Raw genomic sequence first — 19,091 nt, 5'->3', positions numbered from 1 at the left:
CACACACACACACACACACACACACACACACACACACACACACACACATTAATTCAGCATGTCAAGTCTCCGGTCACAAAACTGTATGTGGAAATGAGAATCTGTGGCACAGAATAAAAAGTTTCCATCAGTGATATACACACAAAAAACTCACTGGAAAAATCATTTAAAATAATTTTAATCAGTAATCAAGCAAATTTCTTCTTGTTTTTGGCAAATAAATGCATTATGTTTGTAAATCATTCTGCCTACATTTTGAGGTAACAAAAATTTACATTTACAAATTATGTAAAGTGTTTATTTTTATGAAGTCACTCATGCTTTAATTCAAGTCGTTCCCCCTCTTAATTCATTTTATAGTTTTGGAATGGCAAGTAGAGCTAATGTTACCACAAACATTTCCATTAATCTGAAAAATGTGTTTTTTGAAAAGCTGCTCAGCACAAATAAGGCTATAAATAAAGCTTCTTTTGCTAAATAAGTTTAAATTAGTTACATTTCAAATAGTGATAGAGTGCTGGAACCCTACGAAAAATGAGAAATGAGGGGAAACAGCATTAAGTTGTTGTCTATTTATATACTTTTTTTTTTTTTTTTAGGGGAAAAGTAAGTCAGGCCAATAGCGATTTAAATGATGTTAAAAAAGTTTTCCACTTTTTTGCCTTTTAGTTTTAGTGGTTTAGTGGTTATTGGCATTTCTTTTAGTATGAAAAACGAATTTGTTTAGAGGCACTGATTTTGTGAATTTGTGTGAAGGCACTAGGCACTTACTGTGAAATTTTAACTGAGTTTTTATGGTTGTGGCATAAAGCTAATAAAACAATCCAAACATGGTAGCCATAATTTAATGAAAGGTGACTCTCATAAACTGACTTAGTTCCAAATGTCTGGCCTTATTTTAATTTAATGGCTCTGTTTCTAAGCAATAATCTAATTTTAAGCTTTTTGTTTATTCCAAGCAAAGTCAAACAATATGTACATTTGTTAGGAATAATCTTTGGGTGACACTTGAGTTGATGTATCCTATTAAAAAGGATTTGGGGAGACTCTTTTGAGGAACCTGTCCAAACTGTTTCTTCTTATGGTTTGTAGAAATAAAAGGGATAAAATCAACTACATGTCTCTTACTCAAAATTAACCGTTGAATGTTAAATATTTTCCACATCTATTCATTTCGGATTTATTGAAATAACTTTCAGAAGTAGGACTTCTTCCAAATTCTTAGAGCATTTTAACCATAAAAGGCATAAAAATATTTTGCAATCCCATGGGCAGTAATCTGATATTTGGGAGTTTTTTTTTTTTTTTTTAAGAAATGAACAGTGTATAAACTTTCCAAATTAGAAGTTTATGCGTGGTCCATAATGGACAACATTTATTTCAGTGTCTATAATGTGTTGAGTCCTTGAAATACAAATTGGACAAAAGAAAGGAAAATAAAATTTATGGAGTACTCCCTATTTTGTAGGTATTTAGACTGTTACCTAATTTATTTCACAGCATTGCTACGAGGGTAATAGGTTGCTATGGTCTGAATGTTCCCATCTCCCCAACATTGATATGTTGAAACTTAGTCCCCAATATATGGTGTTAAGAGGGGTGGCCTTTGGGAAGCAATTAGGTCATGATGCCTCCACCCTCATAAAGTATTAATGCCTTTATGAAAGAGGCCAAAGGGAGTTTGTTCACCCCTTCCACCAAGTGAAGATACAGTAAGAAGGCACTCCTTATAAAGCAGAGAGCAAGTCTTCTCTAGACACTAGAAATCTGCTGGTGCCTTATCTTGGATTTACCAGTCTCTAGAACTGTAAGAAATAAATTCTTGTTGCTTATGAGCCATCCAGTTTATATTTTTGTTATAGCAGCCCGAATGGACAAGAGAGAGACGTCATCTCAATTTTAATGAGGAGAAACCTACCGCAAACCTACAGTTAAATAAATTGTCCCTTACTATAAAGGCAACAAATGAAGAGGTAAAATGTAAACACCAATAGAGGGAAGGAAAGAAAGGTACACCTTAAAATAACCACTTGCATTGCATCCTCACAATAACACATTCATGGATTCATTCAGTCACCCTCACTAGTTAGGATCTAGTGTGCGTCTGTGAAATAAGCAGTTGTGGAGCCTGACCTCAAGGCTCCAGTATAGGATGTAGTAATAGATTGCAAATGCCAATGAGAGAGGAATGCCCAAGGCAAACTTACTTTGCCCTGTTAGTTGAGATGCTGTCCTATGCCAGGCCCTGTCTTGTTTATCCTCACAACAATGGGATACAGATATTAGTTCCCTTATTTTGTAGATGAAGAATCGAGCTTCATAGAGATTAAGAAAATAGTTAATGGTAATCCAAGTACTTGCGGGGGGATGCTTACCTTTCAACTAAGCTCATGTATCAGCTTCTGTTTTTACCTTGTGCAAAACTTGAAATAACTCTCCATACTTTTTTTTGTGTCAATTATACAGAGTACATTCATGCAAGCATTAGTGAGCAGTGTATATTTTCAGGAGATTTCTTTTAAAAAAGTTACTACATTACTATACGTTTTTCTCACTAATGCTGAAGATTCATTTAGTGATTAAAAACCTATAAGCTTGTCATTAGAATGATGTGTGTGGACTGTTCATTTTAGCAAGCTCTTCATCCCAAACATGGTTCAAAGCATCTCATGCCTCTGATTAGAAGTCAGCCTACTGAGAATAGCCACTACTGGGGTGGTCAGTGATGATGGAAAGCTCCCCAACAAGGGATTCCCGAATGCCTGGATAAGAGGAGTGCATCCTCTGGACATTCACAGGGATGATAAGTAGAAAATGACTAAACAGATAGTACATTATTTCATCTCCCTGCACTATCAAAATCCTTTCTTTTCTTTGCATCCTGCCAGGGAAGTTCTGCCACAACAACCAAATTGACTGTATGGCAAGCCTAGCAGCCTAGCAGACTCTTAATGTCACTCCTGGGTGCTGGAACCACATTCTCAAGTCCCAAATCCTGAGTGCACCCATATCAACACATTCACCTGCCCAACTTGCTATTTGATTATCTTCTGTTGGATATCCTTAGAGTCAATGCTCAGTCATGTTCCTCAGTGTTGCATCCCAATTTCTCCCTACACCTACTCCTGCCCAGTAAGCTTTCTGGACACCACACACATATGTGAACAACCCAATTCAGAATCTCATTTGAGGATCAGTTTCCTGAGGCCATTCCTGGTATCAATTACTATAGAGTTAGAGTTCTAAGAGAAAATAGTGCACTGAAAATGGGTCATTGAGGAGGGTTTAATAAAAGGACTTTATACAAAGGTGCAGGCTGGTTTGAGGGAACGTAACGGGGATGGCACAGCACCCTATCTCTGTTATTATCCCTCGGGTGATTGGGAAAGAGGAAGGAACAGTTTCCAGAATGCAGGGAGAAGAGCTGCATAGACAGGACAGAAACTATAACCTGTGAAGGATGCACCCAACATGTAGTGATTCAGTGCGGAGGGAGCTGGGAATGAAGCCACCTCAGCCTCATGCTTTCTCCCACCCAGGCACCCTGCTGGCACAGGAAGCAAAGGAGCCTCTGGATGGTTTCCATAACATTAGCATTCTGAGACACGTGGTAGGGTAGAAAAAGGGGTCTGGAGAGGCAAATACAAGATATCCAAGCAGTAGGCCAAATATTTAACATAGGACTGTTTATGTTATTTAAAATGCATTTGGGAAGCAGCTATGTTCAATTATAATTGTTTTTCCCTAGATAACTAATTATGTTGAATAGGTGACTGCATTCATTTTGTGAAAGCGGAACAATTAAATATTCAGAATTCAGCCAAAGAGTTTATCTTAAGGAACATTTCAAGTTTTGAAAAATTTACATTTATATCAGTTATGCTCATTTGCATTTAATGATCATATTATTTCAAAAACATTCATTATTTAACAAAGAATAATGAACTGCGTTCCCTTCTCTTTTCTCAATTTTGGCTGTAATTTATTACACGGTACAGTGTTGATTTTCATAAACGGCACATAAACTGAAACATATATATTTGGTTAGCAGTATTTATTATATAAAAAGAGCATCATGGGGTTCTTGGGTAGAAAGTATAAAGCAATGGAGAGGGTTGTAAAAGAATAATTGAAAATAACTTCATTACACTATTATTTATATCATCCTTTATTCTTTTAGAGTGCATGTTTGGAAGGCAGTAATTTAAACTAAGTTCTATTTTGTTTGGGTTTTAACTGTTGAAACTTCTGTAGGTAATCAATATCACATGCTGCTTAACTGAAAAATGATCTAAACAGTCTCTTTCATTCAAGGTTGTCTTTGATACCTTTGAGGATTAACTCAAAGTCTTTGCAGAGGAAGCTTGGGACAGCAGTTACTCTTGTGGAGATTAGTCATAGGTATCATGTTTTTAAAATACGGTTGAAGAGGTGTTCACCCTCTATGGTGGTTGTGAAGATTATGTGTGTGTGATATTTAAAGTGCTTAGTGCCTAAAATACAGTAAATGCTCAACTAACTCCACTTCCCTTTGCCCTACACATTTGCCTGGTTAACAGGTTATATGCCCAGACCTCTTCACAAAGATAACTAACTCAGAGGAGCCTTCCTTGATCCACTGATTATAAGAAGCTCTCTAATATATCTCTTTAGAGTAACCTCTATTTTTCCTTTACAGTACTTGGTTTGTAATTATATGCCTGTGGGTTTACTAAGTTAATGTCTGTTTCTCTTGCTAGGCTCTTAGCATTTTGAAACTGTGTTTGTTTTTCTAGCCAGTGTCACATGCTAGCAGTAAAAGTAATATTTGTACAGGAACTTACTGACTGACAGAAAGTCTCTAGAGTACTTAGAATGCTGGTAGGCATACTGCATTTGTTCGATAAATAACTTGATAATCAGGTGGCCACAGACACTGACCTGTAAAATGCATTTAGAAGAAAATGATCTTGAACCCAGAATTGTTCCTGAGAGGAAAGTACTTGCTGGGCTTTAACTGTACAGCAGCTTTGATCATGTGAAATTAAAATGTATGCTTCTTCCTGTTTCAGAAGCTGAAGAAGCCAAAGAGTACATAGAGTGCAATGTCTGTCTGGCTCAGGTACCAGATAAGGTTTTAGAGTTATCAGTATTGAGTCTTGCTCACAAAAGGCTTAGCTTCAAACATCGAAGCACCTCTCTCCATAACTTCAGTCTCAATTGTTAAGAAAATATTTTTCAAATGAATAAATTTTGTTTGCACAAGTCAAAAGAATTTGAAGTTTCCTTATACTATGAACAGATATTTATTAAGCACCTATTATGTACAATGGTTTGGAAGACAAGCCATTCATGGAGGAGAACTGGTTTTTTTTTTTAACCAGAAATCCAAGGGGACTTTTCTGAAATTGAAGAGCAATAACAGGAGGCTAGAGTGGGTTGTGCAAGGAGCAGCCAGACACAGGGGAGGAGAAACTGAAAAAAAAAAAAAAGAGAAAAGTAAGTATTATGGGGCAAAAGAGAGAGATTTCAGCTGCTGTTATGAGTCCTATTGCTATGTAACAAATTACCCCAAGCCTGGATGCTTAAAACAGCAAATACTTAGAAATACACAATTCTGTGGGTCAAGGATCTGAGTGCAGTCTAGCTATGCGGTACTTGCTCAGGGTCTTCCATGATGTTTCAGTCAAGCTGTCAATCAGGCCTGCATTCATCTTAGGGATCAACTAGAGGAGGATCTACTTCCAAGCTCACTCAGGCATCTGTAGGTGGGCCTCAGGCTCTCGTCTTGTGGGCCTCTCCAGATGCTGCCGAGTGTCCTTGTAGTGTAGCAACAGGCATCATCAGTGCAAGAGAGAGATCAAGAGAGGAACCAAGATGGAAGCCACAGGTTTTTTATAGCCTCATCTTGGAAGTGGTATTCTGCCATTTCTGCCATATTCTACTCACTAGAAGAAAGGCACTAAGCCCAGCCCACTTTCAGGGGGAAAGTTCTAGAACATTTGGAAGAATTTGGGCATATATTTATATATGTGTGTGTATGTGTGTGTGTGTGTGTGTGTGTGTGTATATATATATATATATATATATATTTTTTTTTTTTTTTAGAGAGGGTTTCACCCTGTCACGCAGGCTGGAATGCAGTTGCACGATCTCGGCTCACTGCAACCTCCACCTCCCAGGTTCAAGCGATTCTCCTGACTCAGCCTCCTGAGTAGCTGGAATTACAGGTGCCTGCCACCATGCCCAGCTAATTTTTTTTTTTTGTATTTTTAGTAGAGATGGGGGTTTCACCACGTTGGCCAGGCTGGTCTCGAACTACTGGCCTCAAGTGTTCCATCTGCCCACCTCAGCCTCCCAAAGTGTTGGGATTACAGGCGTGAGCCACTGCGCCTGGCCTTTGCACATATTTTTAAAACTAGCAGAAAACTTAGAAGAGTATCCAGGTCTCTGTGTGATGCCCTATGTATCATCTTTGGGCTGAGCTTTTAAAGAAAGCTAAAGATATATAGTAAGGAGTCACCATTTCCCTCAAGCTCCTAGGAATCAGTTGTGTGTAGGGGGCAGCAAGAGGAGTTTATGTGAGTACATATGTGAGAGAGAGAGAGAGAGAGTCTGTGAGTGAGAGAGCGCGAGCGAGAGAGAGCATGAGAGAGAGCAGAGGCAGGCTTGAAGGCCGCCTGGCTAAAGTCAGATTACATATAAATTGATACCAAAAAGCACAGTGCCTTAGTTCAAATCAATGGTGGTCTACAGAAGGGAGGATTCAGCATGGTCTACAGAAGTCAGAGAAGTCTTCATAGAAGAAACATGAGTTGCTAATATTCATGACAAAGGTCATGAATATTAGTATGCTGTATTTATTTAATGTATTTTGCTTATTACTGAGGAAAATATCATTCAAGTCAGATTTCCACTCTTTAAATGAAGTAAAATAGCTGGGTTCATTTGTGAGCTTATATTATGTCTTTTTTTCCAATCTAAAATACTTTATCTTTTTTATATGAAAGTCCCTTATTCTTTAAGTTACTGTGTATTGAATAGGAGCAAAAAAAAAAAAAAAAATCCTAGAATAATGGATGATATATCTCTTTGGTGTTCCCGCTGTTTAGAGTATGACATGTGTACGTGTGTGTGTGTGCGCGCGCCTCCTCACAAGCTTTGGTACATTTATATGATACTGTATGTACCAGGCATGCAAATCTTGAAATAAGGGAAAGTAGGTTGCGTCTCTCATCTAAATTCTTCTTAGTCCAAAATCAGTGCTCTGGGAGCTATGAAACTCCATATTCATCAGTCAAACTTGCCACTTGTGCTGTGGTCATTAGTGGTTCAGGCAAAAAGAAGAAAAAGCAACTTCCCCCTACCACATCTCCCCTTATATTATTTCCTTGATCGAGCACAGAGCTATTTTGCCACAGAGAACTTTGTTGTGTTTTTTTTCCCTCTTCACTCCTATAATGTCAATGGTGCCGATGCAGCTGCATAATTTGCATAGAAAGTTTCTCAATTCTGCCATCAGAATACCAATCAGGTGGCCTCTTTCTAAGCATGTTTATTCTTTCTTAATTGACTCTTCACTTGCATGCTTTCCTGCACAATGCATATCTGCTTGTATATTCTCAGCCATCTGTCAAACACTCACCAAGCCTAAAGAGTGGCCTCACAAGCCAACTTGAACACTATGAAAACATTAGTATGTGGCCCAATATTATAGAACTGTGATCAAAATCTTCTTTTTTAAAAAAACAAGCAATAAAAATATATCACCCTAGAGTCTTGGTTGACTTACATTGACATGTAAGTCTGCATTCACCAAGATAGAGCCAGCTACATATTTATGGTAAGTGACCTTTTAGTTATAAACAACTGCATTTATCCACTCCAACTGTAAGCAATCCTACATGATTTCCAGCCCATAGAAAGGAATTCACTTTGTCATTCTGTTAGTAATTGCTACCCAGAGTAAGACTGGCTGATCATAAATTTTGGACTTTACTAATGAGAATAACATTTGGAAGTATACTCGTGGGAAGAATAGGACAAAATAGTTTAAATTGAAAGTCCTAAAAAATCCTAGAAAAATTTGGGTTTGATGGTCACATACTCATAGATCATCTAGTTCAATTTCCCTTCTAGTGCTTTAAACAACTTCAGAAAATATCATTCAACAAAAGCCATATTGCTAAACTTGAAATATATTCAATGAAGATGTAACCTATTACCTCTCAATTCATTCCAACAAACTTAAAGTGCCATCTGTCTGCCAGGACCTGTGCTGAGAGTTGGTAGTATAAAACTGAGGAAGGCCTAAGCCTCTGCCCTCCCACATTTCATCCCTTCCATTTCTAGATACTTCTATATTTAGAAAGGAATTGCATTTATTTAGTAAAAATCCTCCCTAGAAGATTCAATGATCTTTGGTTTGCCATCTGGGAGTTATGCAGACAAGACAAATCTCTTCTTTATCTTGCTAGTCCTTTAGATTTGAAGACAGTTATTATATCCACTCTGAATCTTTTCTTTTTCAGAGGCCTCTGGTCCTGGAAAATCCAGGTTATTTTCCTTTGAAAACATTTTGATTTGAAAATGTTCACTTCAAAACGTGGGTTGCTGAACCTGATACAGTTTACTTTAGGCCTGCATGTCTGGGCATCCTAAAAAAGACTGAAAAGAACACTTTAAGCCAGAAGTATGGATTATTAATGGATTCTGTGGGTTTGTAATCACAGAATGGAAACATGATTTTTCTTAGACTGCATTCATCCCCCCAAGTCCTGCCATCTATTGGCCAGATAGTATCATAAATAGCAGAGTAAATCCCCTTAGCTAAAGCCCTTGTTTTCTAGGTCGTATTGTTATCACCCTGGACATTTTTTATGACTTATATAACTCATGAATAATAACAAACTCATCCTCAAGTAATAATTAAATCTTCATTTACAATAGAACCTTTTGCTTTAGGGAAAAAGAGCACTGCCTAATCACATAAACATGAAATGCATCTGTTCAAAATAAAACAGACATTTTTATAATGTTATGCATTTTTAAAAAGTTAAATAAGCAAGGAAAAAAGAAATAATGCTGAGTAAGGAAAATAAAAGGGAACGCAGTAAAACTTTGGTAGTTTAAGCTGTTACTTTTTAAAAACGAGAACATGTATATATGCTATAATACATGCTGATTGCAAAAAATAATTTCAGAAAAACAATTTCATAAAGACAAGTACAAAGGAAAGAGAAAGCGAAGATTATCTGGTATACCATTGACATCAAATGCTCTTCATCATTTTTTTGACAACCCAGGACTACTGCTAATAATTTGATGTATGTCCACAGATGTGGATGTAAAACTATAAACTGCAGTCACAATGGACACAATTAGCTTGTTATCAAATAACTAACACAGTGTGAATAACTTTCCATTGTAAGTACAACACTATATGAATACTCTTAATGATGACAGAATTATATAGAAGCACTATAAGAATTTTAAACTTCCTTCTAATAACAGACATTTGACAAGGTCAGGAGATCGAGACCATCCTGGCTAACATGATGAAACCCCGTCTCTACTAAAAAAAATACAAAAAACTAGTCGGGCGAGGTGGCGGGCATCTGTAGTCCCAGCTACTGAGGCAGGAGAATGGCGTAAACCTGGGAGGCGGAGTTTGCAGTGAGCTGAGATCTGGCCACTGCACTCCAGCCCGGGCGACAGAGCAAGACTCCGTCTCAAAAAAAAAAAAAAAAAAAAAAAAGAAAAAAACAAAAAACAGACATTTGGCTACTCCACAGATTTTTTTCCATTATAATCAAACATATATGCACCCATATTTCTGCCCATTGTCTTATTATCTACTTGGGATAAACCCAGTGAAGGACAATCCTTGACTCAAAAGGCAAATACAAATTAAAAAATTGATATATCTTGCCAAACCACTCTCTGAAAAGTTTTCCAATGTACATTCTTCCCAGCGGTTATGAGAATGCCATTCATCACATCCTCACAAGCCAATGGTTTCATTTTAATTTTCGAGAATTTGATTTTTGTTGAATCTACGTTTCTTTGGGTACTATAAAGGCTGAAAATCTTCGCATAAGTTTATTGGCTATTTATATATTTTCTTTTGTAAATATGCTTTGTTAATTTTCCCATTAGTGTGGTAACCTTTTTCTTATTGATTATATAGAATATTAAGATTATTATGTCTTTTCTGTCATTTATACTGGAAATTTTAGTTTTAGAGTTTGATTTTTAACTTCGTTTATGATGTTTCCTTCCCCTAGAACAGAAATTTTAAATTTTGATATAGTCAATAATATTAGTGGCCTCTGGTATCTTACAGTCTTGACTTACAATGGGCTATAGTTAGCCATTTCCCAAGGTGGTCCATATAAGGCAGTTCATAATACAAAACATGACTAATATAAACATGTGTTATTCTATTACCAGCTTTTAATTTCCTGGTCATGGACTTAATGATTAATAATTTAAGAGATTGATCTAGGTTTTTCAGTCTACACACCAAAATAATATTTTCCAAATACAACTTTGTGTAATTAATCAATAAAATAAAACCTTCCTCCTTTACATTAATTGATTAGTAAACAATTATTGAACACTAGGTGAATGTATGTAACTCCTATACTCAGAAAAACAGGAGAAACAATAACGTCAGTTACCTGGATCTCATGGAATTATAGATAGTAATTGGTTGTTTGAGATATCACTTTATAATTAGAAGTCAATTTCTAGGAGAGTGTATGATGACAGTATTTTTGAACAAGACATTTAATGTAGGGGAAGTAACAAGTAAAAGGTAATGTAAGAGAAAGTACTTTTTATTCCTTCCTTCTTCGCTAACATTTTTTTTTTCTGTAAGAAAAGTGTCTCTCAGACGAAGCTATGAGGGGATAGTAGGCATGGGTTGGTAGCAAAATGTTGGAGAACTTTTCAGGCAGCAGTAAGAACAGCCTCATACTGCGAGGCAGAGGGAAATGAGAAAGCTGTAATTACGAAAAGGCCAACCTAGCTCAATCAGAGAACTGGTCACAGAGGAGCTAAGATTGATGTTCTTGGGGCAACAGATGGGAAGACTTGGGTGACAGACTCAAGAGTTGAGATGCCATGTGATCTGTGATGGAAATCATCTTTAAATTATGCTCCTGCCATTTATCAATTATTTTGCTGGAGACAGATTCCTTGAATTTCTCTTAAAAGATTTATATTTAGAGAGGGATGATTATTTTTCTGTGCTTTGGAGAAAAAGGACTGGAGTGAAGTTTGATAAATTGTATATCCAAGCATCAACCATTTTCTTTAAATGATAGATTCTAAAGTCAGTTAGTCACACATGCCAGGTAGAGCAGATAGAGTTATTTTAACACAACAATTTCTGATTGATTTTCTTTAGCAACACCCAATGTGAGTAGGTCAAACTACAAATTATGCCCTGTATGATTTTCCCTTCCAGTAGTTTGCTAATAGGATCATCCAACAAGAAAAAAGCCTTTTTCAAGATTAAAAACATCATCTGGATAAGTTTAGATTATTTTGATAGGTACATCTCAAGGGTAAACTGAAGAGAAAAAAGGTATCTTTACAGTTGCCTTCCTCCTTTCCAAAATATGATCTAATGTGTAATGCTGTTTTGGTCCTTTTTTTTTTCTTAAAAGGGTGAATGTTTACATAAGTCTCATAGTTTGTTTATTCAGGACACTATAACGTTATAGTTTAAAGAAAGAAAATAAAATTTATGTTTTTATATGGTTATTTTCTGCCACAAAGCTAACAATGTTTAAGCATAGTGTCATTAACACCCACAATCTGTGTAGGTTTTGAAATAAGGAAGGAAAAAGTGTTTTATTTTGTTTTTGCTATAGGAATAAGTGCTCAGAACATGAAATTATATACAGTTGACATTCACTGACTTTAGAGAGGTACATTTATTGACCTTAAGTGGTATTATTTCGGGTTATGAAAGGCTGCCAAAATGTGACTCTAGTCAAGGTAACCACTTAGGCATGTTTATGATTTTCTTTAAATATCCTTCTAAATATATCATATTTATTATAGTCAGATTCTGCTACAGAACCGCTTTTGAAAACAGGGCCTCCACCAATGACTGCACGGTCTGTACAATGCACAACTCCATTAAACACGTGGACTGCAATGTGAATGGTGCCCCTGGAGCTGTGCAATGGGGCTTATGTGAAAAATGTCCATGCTGCAAAATAAAATCTTGAAACAGATTGAGTGAGTTGGCTTAAATGGTTACAAATAAAGCTATACCTATCTATCACATTTTGTAAGTTAGAGAAATTATTAAAGCAGATTTATTCTTATGTTTTTATATCCAAACACAAATGCATATATATGTGTGTGTGTGTTGAAATGTATACATAAGGATATAACCTTTGAAAATAAAAATGATCTAAGATTTGATGTGTTGCCACTTTGGTGAAATTAAGCTGAATAAATATTTTTACAATATGATAAATATGCATAATTCATGATAGAAATTTTATTTTATTGGGGAAAATTTGGGATGTTATAGCACAACACCAGATTTTTACTCTATAAATGACTTTTTAGCTAAACCTAGTTTATATTGAAAATTTGAATATGGTAGCAACACACTTGTAAAGCACTTAATATTTTATGGATTGAGAGTTCACGTATTTTTTCCCATGCAACCTTTCATCTTGTAAAAACCCAGATGAAGTCACTCTATCAATATGTTAGTATATAAGCTTGTTTATATGCTGCACTTAATTCACAAAATGTGCCTTAGTACTATACTTCTCGGGAATGAACTAGGGAACAATTTTATTATTGTACAAAAATATGTGAAGACATTCACATTGTAAAAGCCTAACATTAAATCTGAAATATACAGAATAAAATGTCCCTTTTCACATGCTATTCCATTCCTATTTCCACCCAACTACCCAAAGGTAAGCCATATTAATTGTTAATATAAATTCTTTTGGTTTTTATACAATCATTTACATGCATATACACGTCTATATATTTTCATTTTTATTTGCTTTTAAAAATAAATGGGAACACTATTCATATTGTTCTACTTCTACACTTTTTAAATTAAGAATATATTGTAGAGATATTAAGAAAACCATACATAGGAATCTACTACATTCATTCTAAAGACTTGATAGTTTTTTATAGTGTGACTGTACTTCATTTTATTTAAATGAATGTACACATGAAGTATTTATTGAGTACTTCATTTAAATAAAGTATTTCCCTTCTGATTTACCTTCTGCAATTTTTAGCTGTAATAAACCATGCTTTGATGAATATTCAGGTATGAATAACTTTATATAATATGAGTACATATGTCTATAGAGAAGATACTTTGAATTTAGGGAAGAAAGATATTCACATTCACAAAAACTTTATAGATTTTGCCAATCTGCTCTCCACAGTGGCTTTACAAATTTAACATTGCACCAACTAAATATAGCTATGTTTTCTTGATACATATTTTTTGCAGGTCCTTGATAACTATTAAGGTTGGATATCTTTATATCTGTTTATTGGTAAAGTATGTTATCTGTTCATATTCTTTGCCCATGTTTCTGTTGCCTTGTTTGCCTTTTTCTTATTTTATCAAAGAAACTATTTGTGTATAAAATATTTTTGGGCTGGAATTGGTGGCTCATACCTGTAATCCCAGCACTTTAGGAGGCTGAAGCTGAAGGATCTCTTGAGGCCAGGAATTCAAGATCAGCCTGGGCAGCAAATGAGACCTCCATCTCAACCAAAAAAAAAGAAAAAACTTAGCTGGGTATGAGGGTGTGTGTCTGCAGTCCCAGCTACATGGGAGGCTGAGGTGGAAGGATCACTTGAGCCCAGGAGTTCAAAGCTGCAGTGAGCTATAATCATACCACTGCGTTCCAGCCTGAGGAAAAGAATGAGACCCCATCTCTAAAACGATAAAAAAAAATTTTTTTTTGACCTTCGTATGTTAATTTGCAAATGTTTTCTCCCAGTGACTTAAAATTTTATTCACGGTATTTTTCATCACATGTTAAAAAAAATTATATAGCCAATTCCACAATTAAACTATTTTCCTTAATATTTTTCTCATATTTATTACTATAATTTTGCATTTTAAATTTAGTACTTCAACTGATTTTATTGTTCCATCTTCCTCCTCTCTTAGCTTAGCATTATCATTTATTCAATGCTTACCCCAAGGATATAATATGCATCCTCAACTTATTAAATATTTATAAATAAGTACTTTTACTTTCCTCAAACAACAGGAGGGGCTTAGAAAACTGACTCACTTACCTTGCTCTCAACTTATATGCTATTGTCATTGTGTATTTTAAACCTCACAAAACATTTTGTGTAACACGTTTGATATTAATTTAGATTGATCAATCTATCTATCTATCCATCCATCCTAATCTGTCCCATTTCACTTGCTCTTCATTCCTTTCTATTTCTCTCACTTGCTGTTTGGAATCATTTTCTTTATGCCCAGAGAGCACCCATTAGTACTTCCTTTAGTGTGTTTCTGTTTGTAATAAATTTTCTTATTTTTTTAATCTAAAAATCCCTCTATTAAAATCCTCATATTGTCTGTTCATATTCTTTGCCCATGTTTACGCTGCCTTATTTGCCTTTTTCTTCTTTTATCACAGAAAGTGTTTTCTCTTGGAATGAAGTTCTAGATTGCCAGTTATTTTCTTAAGGCAATTTGAAATTACTTTGTGGTCCTCTGGCTCTCATTGTTACTGTTGAGAAGTTGGCTGTCAGTCTCATTGTTACTTCTCTGAAGGACATATGTCTTTTGTTTTCTATGGCCGGTTTTAAGATTGTCTTCATCTTTCGTTTTTAGAAATTTTACTATAATATGCTTAGATGGGGATTTACATGTATTTGGGGTTCAAGTAAATCCTAAATCTGTGTCCTAATGGTGTTGACTAGTTCTGGAAAATTAACTCTTCACATGTGACTTCTATATTCCCATTCTAGAACTGACTTTTGTTCTCTCGTTATACCTTTTACTATATCCATACTCTCTCATCCATTTTCTGTGTTTACCATGTTTTTGCATCCCCACGCTTTATTTTAGATTTTTTCTTTTGATTTATCTTCCAGTTTACTAATTTTTCTCTTCAGCTATGGACTAACTTGTTAAACACATCCACTTGGTTTTGAATTTTTATTGTATTTTTCTATTTCAGAACTTCCATTTAATATTGTAATCATTTTTATCTGCTAAAATTTATATATTTTATTTTCAAGAGTATTTTTTAGAATATTTCTTAAGGATAATTATTTTCAAGTACATGACCAATTACTCCATCATCTGGAACACTTGTGGTCTATTTTTGTTTTCTGTGTGATTTTTATTATGTAACAGACATTGGTTATGAAAAACTGTTGATACAATCTGGAGTGTAGCATGATTTTATTTTACAGAGGAAGTTAACAACACTATACACAGCTAACCTGAATCCACCAGAAATGGAGAAAATTTGGAATTGAAGTTCAGTCCATGGTAGTTAGGGTTGATCTCCTAAAATGTGGTCTTGTGCAGACCCAACATGCTACTTGTAAAATTTGCTATATTCTCTTCCCCCTCCAATTTTTGTTCTCCTAGTTCCATGTGTCTACCAAAGCTTCACTTCTCAGCTTTTAAGTTTCTTAGCCACCTTTTCCAAACTTGTAGATGTCTATAGGTAGAAAGCATTTGTGACTGTCAGGCTCATAATATTTTTTGAGCTTTGCTAGCAGAGCTTTCAAACATTTAAGTCTTAAAACAATCTTGTCCAGTTTTTCCAGTTGTTCTCAGTGGAAGTATTGACCAAATTATAGTTTGCCATTAAGGAATATGTCTTCCATTATGGGAAATGAACCTCTTAATAAATTGGATTTATTTTTAAGTTTGGTATAAGGTAAAAATCTAATTTGTTTTTAACAAACACGTAGCCAATTATCCCAAGTAACTTTACATGCCAATTTATTAAATATTAATATATGCCACATACTAAAAATCCACATATGCACAGGTTTATTTCTAAATTTCATATTTAAGAAAAATGAACAATAATAATTAAGTATTAAAAAGAACTATGAGAAGGAGATGACAAGCCAGTTGATAAAGTTGTGGCCTCTTCCTCCAACTTCCAGGCCAACAGTGTGACATCTTCAAATCTCCCTTTTTCTGACTCTGACCCTCCTGCCTTCCTCTTTCTCTTACATGGAGATTACATTGATCCCACTTCAGTAATCTAGAATAATCGCTCCATCTCAAATTCATAAACTTAATCAAATCTGCAAAGTCCCTTTTACCATGTAAAGGAATACACTAACAAGTTCCAGGAATTAGTAACAGTCATTATCAACTATGCGGCCCATATTCAAATGCTCCGATGATCTCATAACTGTTTTGTGTTTGTGGTTTGGCTTGTCTATCTGTCTGTTTGAAGTAGGATCCAAATAAGATACCTACATTGAATTTGATTCAGTCATTTTTTAATCCACAGGTTCACCTTTTATGTTTTTTTTATTTCTTTGCAATTTATTTGTTGAATATTCCATGTCTTCTGTCCTATAGAATCTTCTATACCCTGGTTTGCTAATTGCCTTTTTGTGATATCCTTAAAGTATTCCTTTATCTTCCATATTTCCAGTAAATGAGAAGTTAGTGTTAGAAGACTGACTAAAAGACTATCCAGTTCAAATTGCAAGAGCAATTTATATGGGGTTTTGTATAATTTTATTAACAAGCAAGTGATGTCTGGTTTTCTTTCTTTTTGTGATGTCAGGAGCTACTCATCATCATTGCCTAGATCTATTATTTTATTAAAGGTTGACAAATGGTGATATTCTATTTCATCATTCTGTTCTCACTTATGAAATGGACACTTCTATGATTAGAGGGGATTTATGTTTTTTTCTCATCTATCCACGATTAAAGAAACTAAATTTCATCAGTGTTATCTAACTTGAATGCTTGCCTAAGAGTTAAATTTCAAACATTCGTGTGTTTGTCTTGTGGCCATTATTTGGTCCCAGAGCCCTGATATCAGCATGAATAATCATATTACTGGGGCAGGCCCCTACCTCCTCCATGAAAGGGTTAGCAAACACTTCTAAAATGTACCAAGGGTTAGCAAACACTTCTAAAATGTCGTAAAATACTTTCACTAATCCTTTAAAATGCCATGAGTGGCCTAATTCTTAAAGACCCAACATCATTCTCTTAAAGATTTTTTTTTTTCATTGCTCTGGTCAGCCTGGGGAAAATACAAATGACAATGGAAAATAAAGCAGCCAATCCCTGTCTACTTTCTCCATTTTATCTTTCCATAGTGTAAATGTCACCTAAATATATCCTTACAATATAGAAGAAAGGCATGATTGTGTAATTAACAAAGGAAAAGGGAGTTCTTTCTGAAATTTTTTCTTGATCACTCTAAATATCTACTTATGCTGTTATTGAAGCCACTATCATTTCCCCAAAGTTTTGCTTGAATAGATGAGATAGGATTATATTCCAAACTGATAATTATTGCAAGGGCTGTCACACGATATGATGTAATTCTGAAATGGAAACGTTTCTCAGTGAAACTTTGTCAAGTGACACCTAATTTAAGCTACAGTATGAGGAGACTGCAAAGAAGTAATTTTTAGGAAAGTCAGAAGCAAAAAGGGTTCCTTGTTTTCTGGCAGTTCACTTTTAAAAGGCTGGCATTAGAGCAAGTACCCAAATGAAGAGTGAGTAATGGTGACTGAGGTGTTTATGAAGCAAGTAATTTATAAATTCCAGAATAACAATACCCAGGAAGTCAGAATAGCTGGCATGTTCCGTGTGTTTCTTAACATCAGGAAAATTACAAAGGTAATGTGAATATCCCCTTACTCACTGTTTATTTCTGATTATTGCCACTCCTGTCCCTAGTACTTCCCTAGGGGGCAACAAAGCCCCCTAAAGTAATTGAGGACCTACAGAAGCACTATTTTTTAATGGCATCTTTAGTTTCCTCAAAATGATTTCCTGGAATCTACAAGGAACTTAAACAAATTTACAAGAAAAAACAACCCCATCAAAAAGTAGGTGAAGGACATGAACAGACACTTCTCAAAAGAAGACATTTATGTAGCCAAGAAACATATGAAAAGAAGCTCATCATTACTGATCATTAGAGAAATGCAAATCAAAACCACAATGAGATACCATCTCATGGCAGTTAGAATGGCGATCATTAAAAAGTCAGGAAACAACAGATGCTGGAGAGGATATGGAGAAACAGGAATGCTTTTACACTGTTGGTGGGAGTGTAAATTACTTCAACCATTGTGGAAGACAGTGTAGCAATTCCTCAAGGATCTAGAACCAGAAATACTATTTGACCCAGCAATCCCATTACTGGGTATATACCCAAAGGATTATAAATCATGCTACTATAAAGACACATGCACACGCGTGTTTATTGCAGGAGTATTCACAGTAGTAAATATTTGAAACCAACTGAAATGCCCATCAATGACAGATTGGATAAAGAAAATGTGGCACATATATACCACAGAATACTATGTAGCCATAAAAAAAGGATGAGTTCATGTCCTTTGCAGGGACATGGATGAAGCTGGAAACCATCATTCTCAGCCAACTAACACAGGAACAGAAAACCAAACACTGCATGTTCTCACTCATAAGTGGGAGTTGAACAACGAGAACACATGGACACAGGAAGGGGGAACATCACACACCAGGGCCTGTCGGGGAGTGGGGAGTAAAGGGAGGGATAGTATCAGGAGAAATACCTAATGTAGATGACGGGTTGATGGGTGCAGCAAACCACTATGGCACGTGTATAGCTATTTAACAAACCTGCACGTTCTGCCCATGTATCACAGAATCTAAAGTATAATAAAAAATAAAATAAAACAAAATAAAGTAAAAAAAATGTTTTTCTATGCAGGATTCATTTCTAGGAATTACAAATATATGATTATAAGTAAGCCTGTTTGAAAGTGTCTCCAGATAGGCCTTTCATTGTAGAACTGCTGTCCTAGGCACTGAATTGTTTATGTAGTATTAATTGAAGGGTTACTGTATCCAACAT

At 35.4% G+C, this 19,091-nt stretch overlaps 1 protein-coding gene across 6 annotated transcripts in view; it reads right to left on the bottom strand.

Annotated features, from left to right (window-relative positions):
• CABCOCO1 (ciliary associated calcium binding coiled-coil 1) overlaps positions 1-19,091 on the bottom strand; it is a 110,910-nt gene that overhangs the window by 63,273 nt on the left and 28,546 nt on the right. For 2 of the 6 annotated variants that reach the window (XM_031936244.1, XM_031936243.1), the window contains one exon: positions 7,519-8,646. The exons of the other annotated variants lie outside the window; for them this stretch is intronic. In XM_031936244.1, the coding sequence (XP_031792104.1) occupies positions 8,614-8,646 (33 nt within the window). In that variant the 3' untranslated portion in view covers positions 7,519-8,613. Of the gene's footprint in view, positions 1-7,518; positions 8,647-19,091 lie in introns of those variants that run through there. 6 annotated transcript variants of the gene reach the window in all.

Source organism: Piliocolobus tephrosceles, chromosome 9 (assembly GCF_002776525.5).
Source record: "Piliocolobus tephrosceles isolate RC106 chromosome 9, ASM277652v3, whole genome shotgun sequence".
Classification (NCBI taxonomy): Eukaryota; Metazoa; Chordata; class Mammalia; order Primates; family Cercopithecidae; genus Piliocolobus; species Piliocolobus tephrosceles.
Note: the sequence above shows the minus strand (reverse complement) of the source record. Positions and strands in the feature narration are given on the sequence as shown.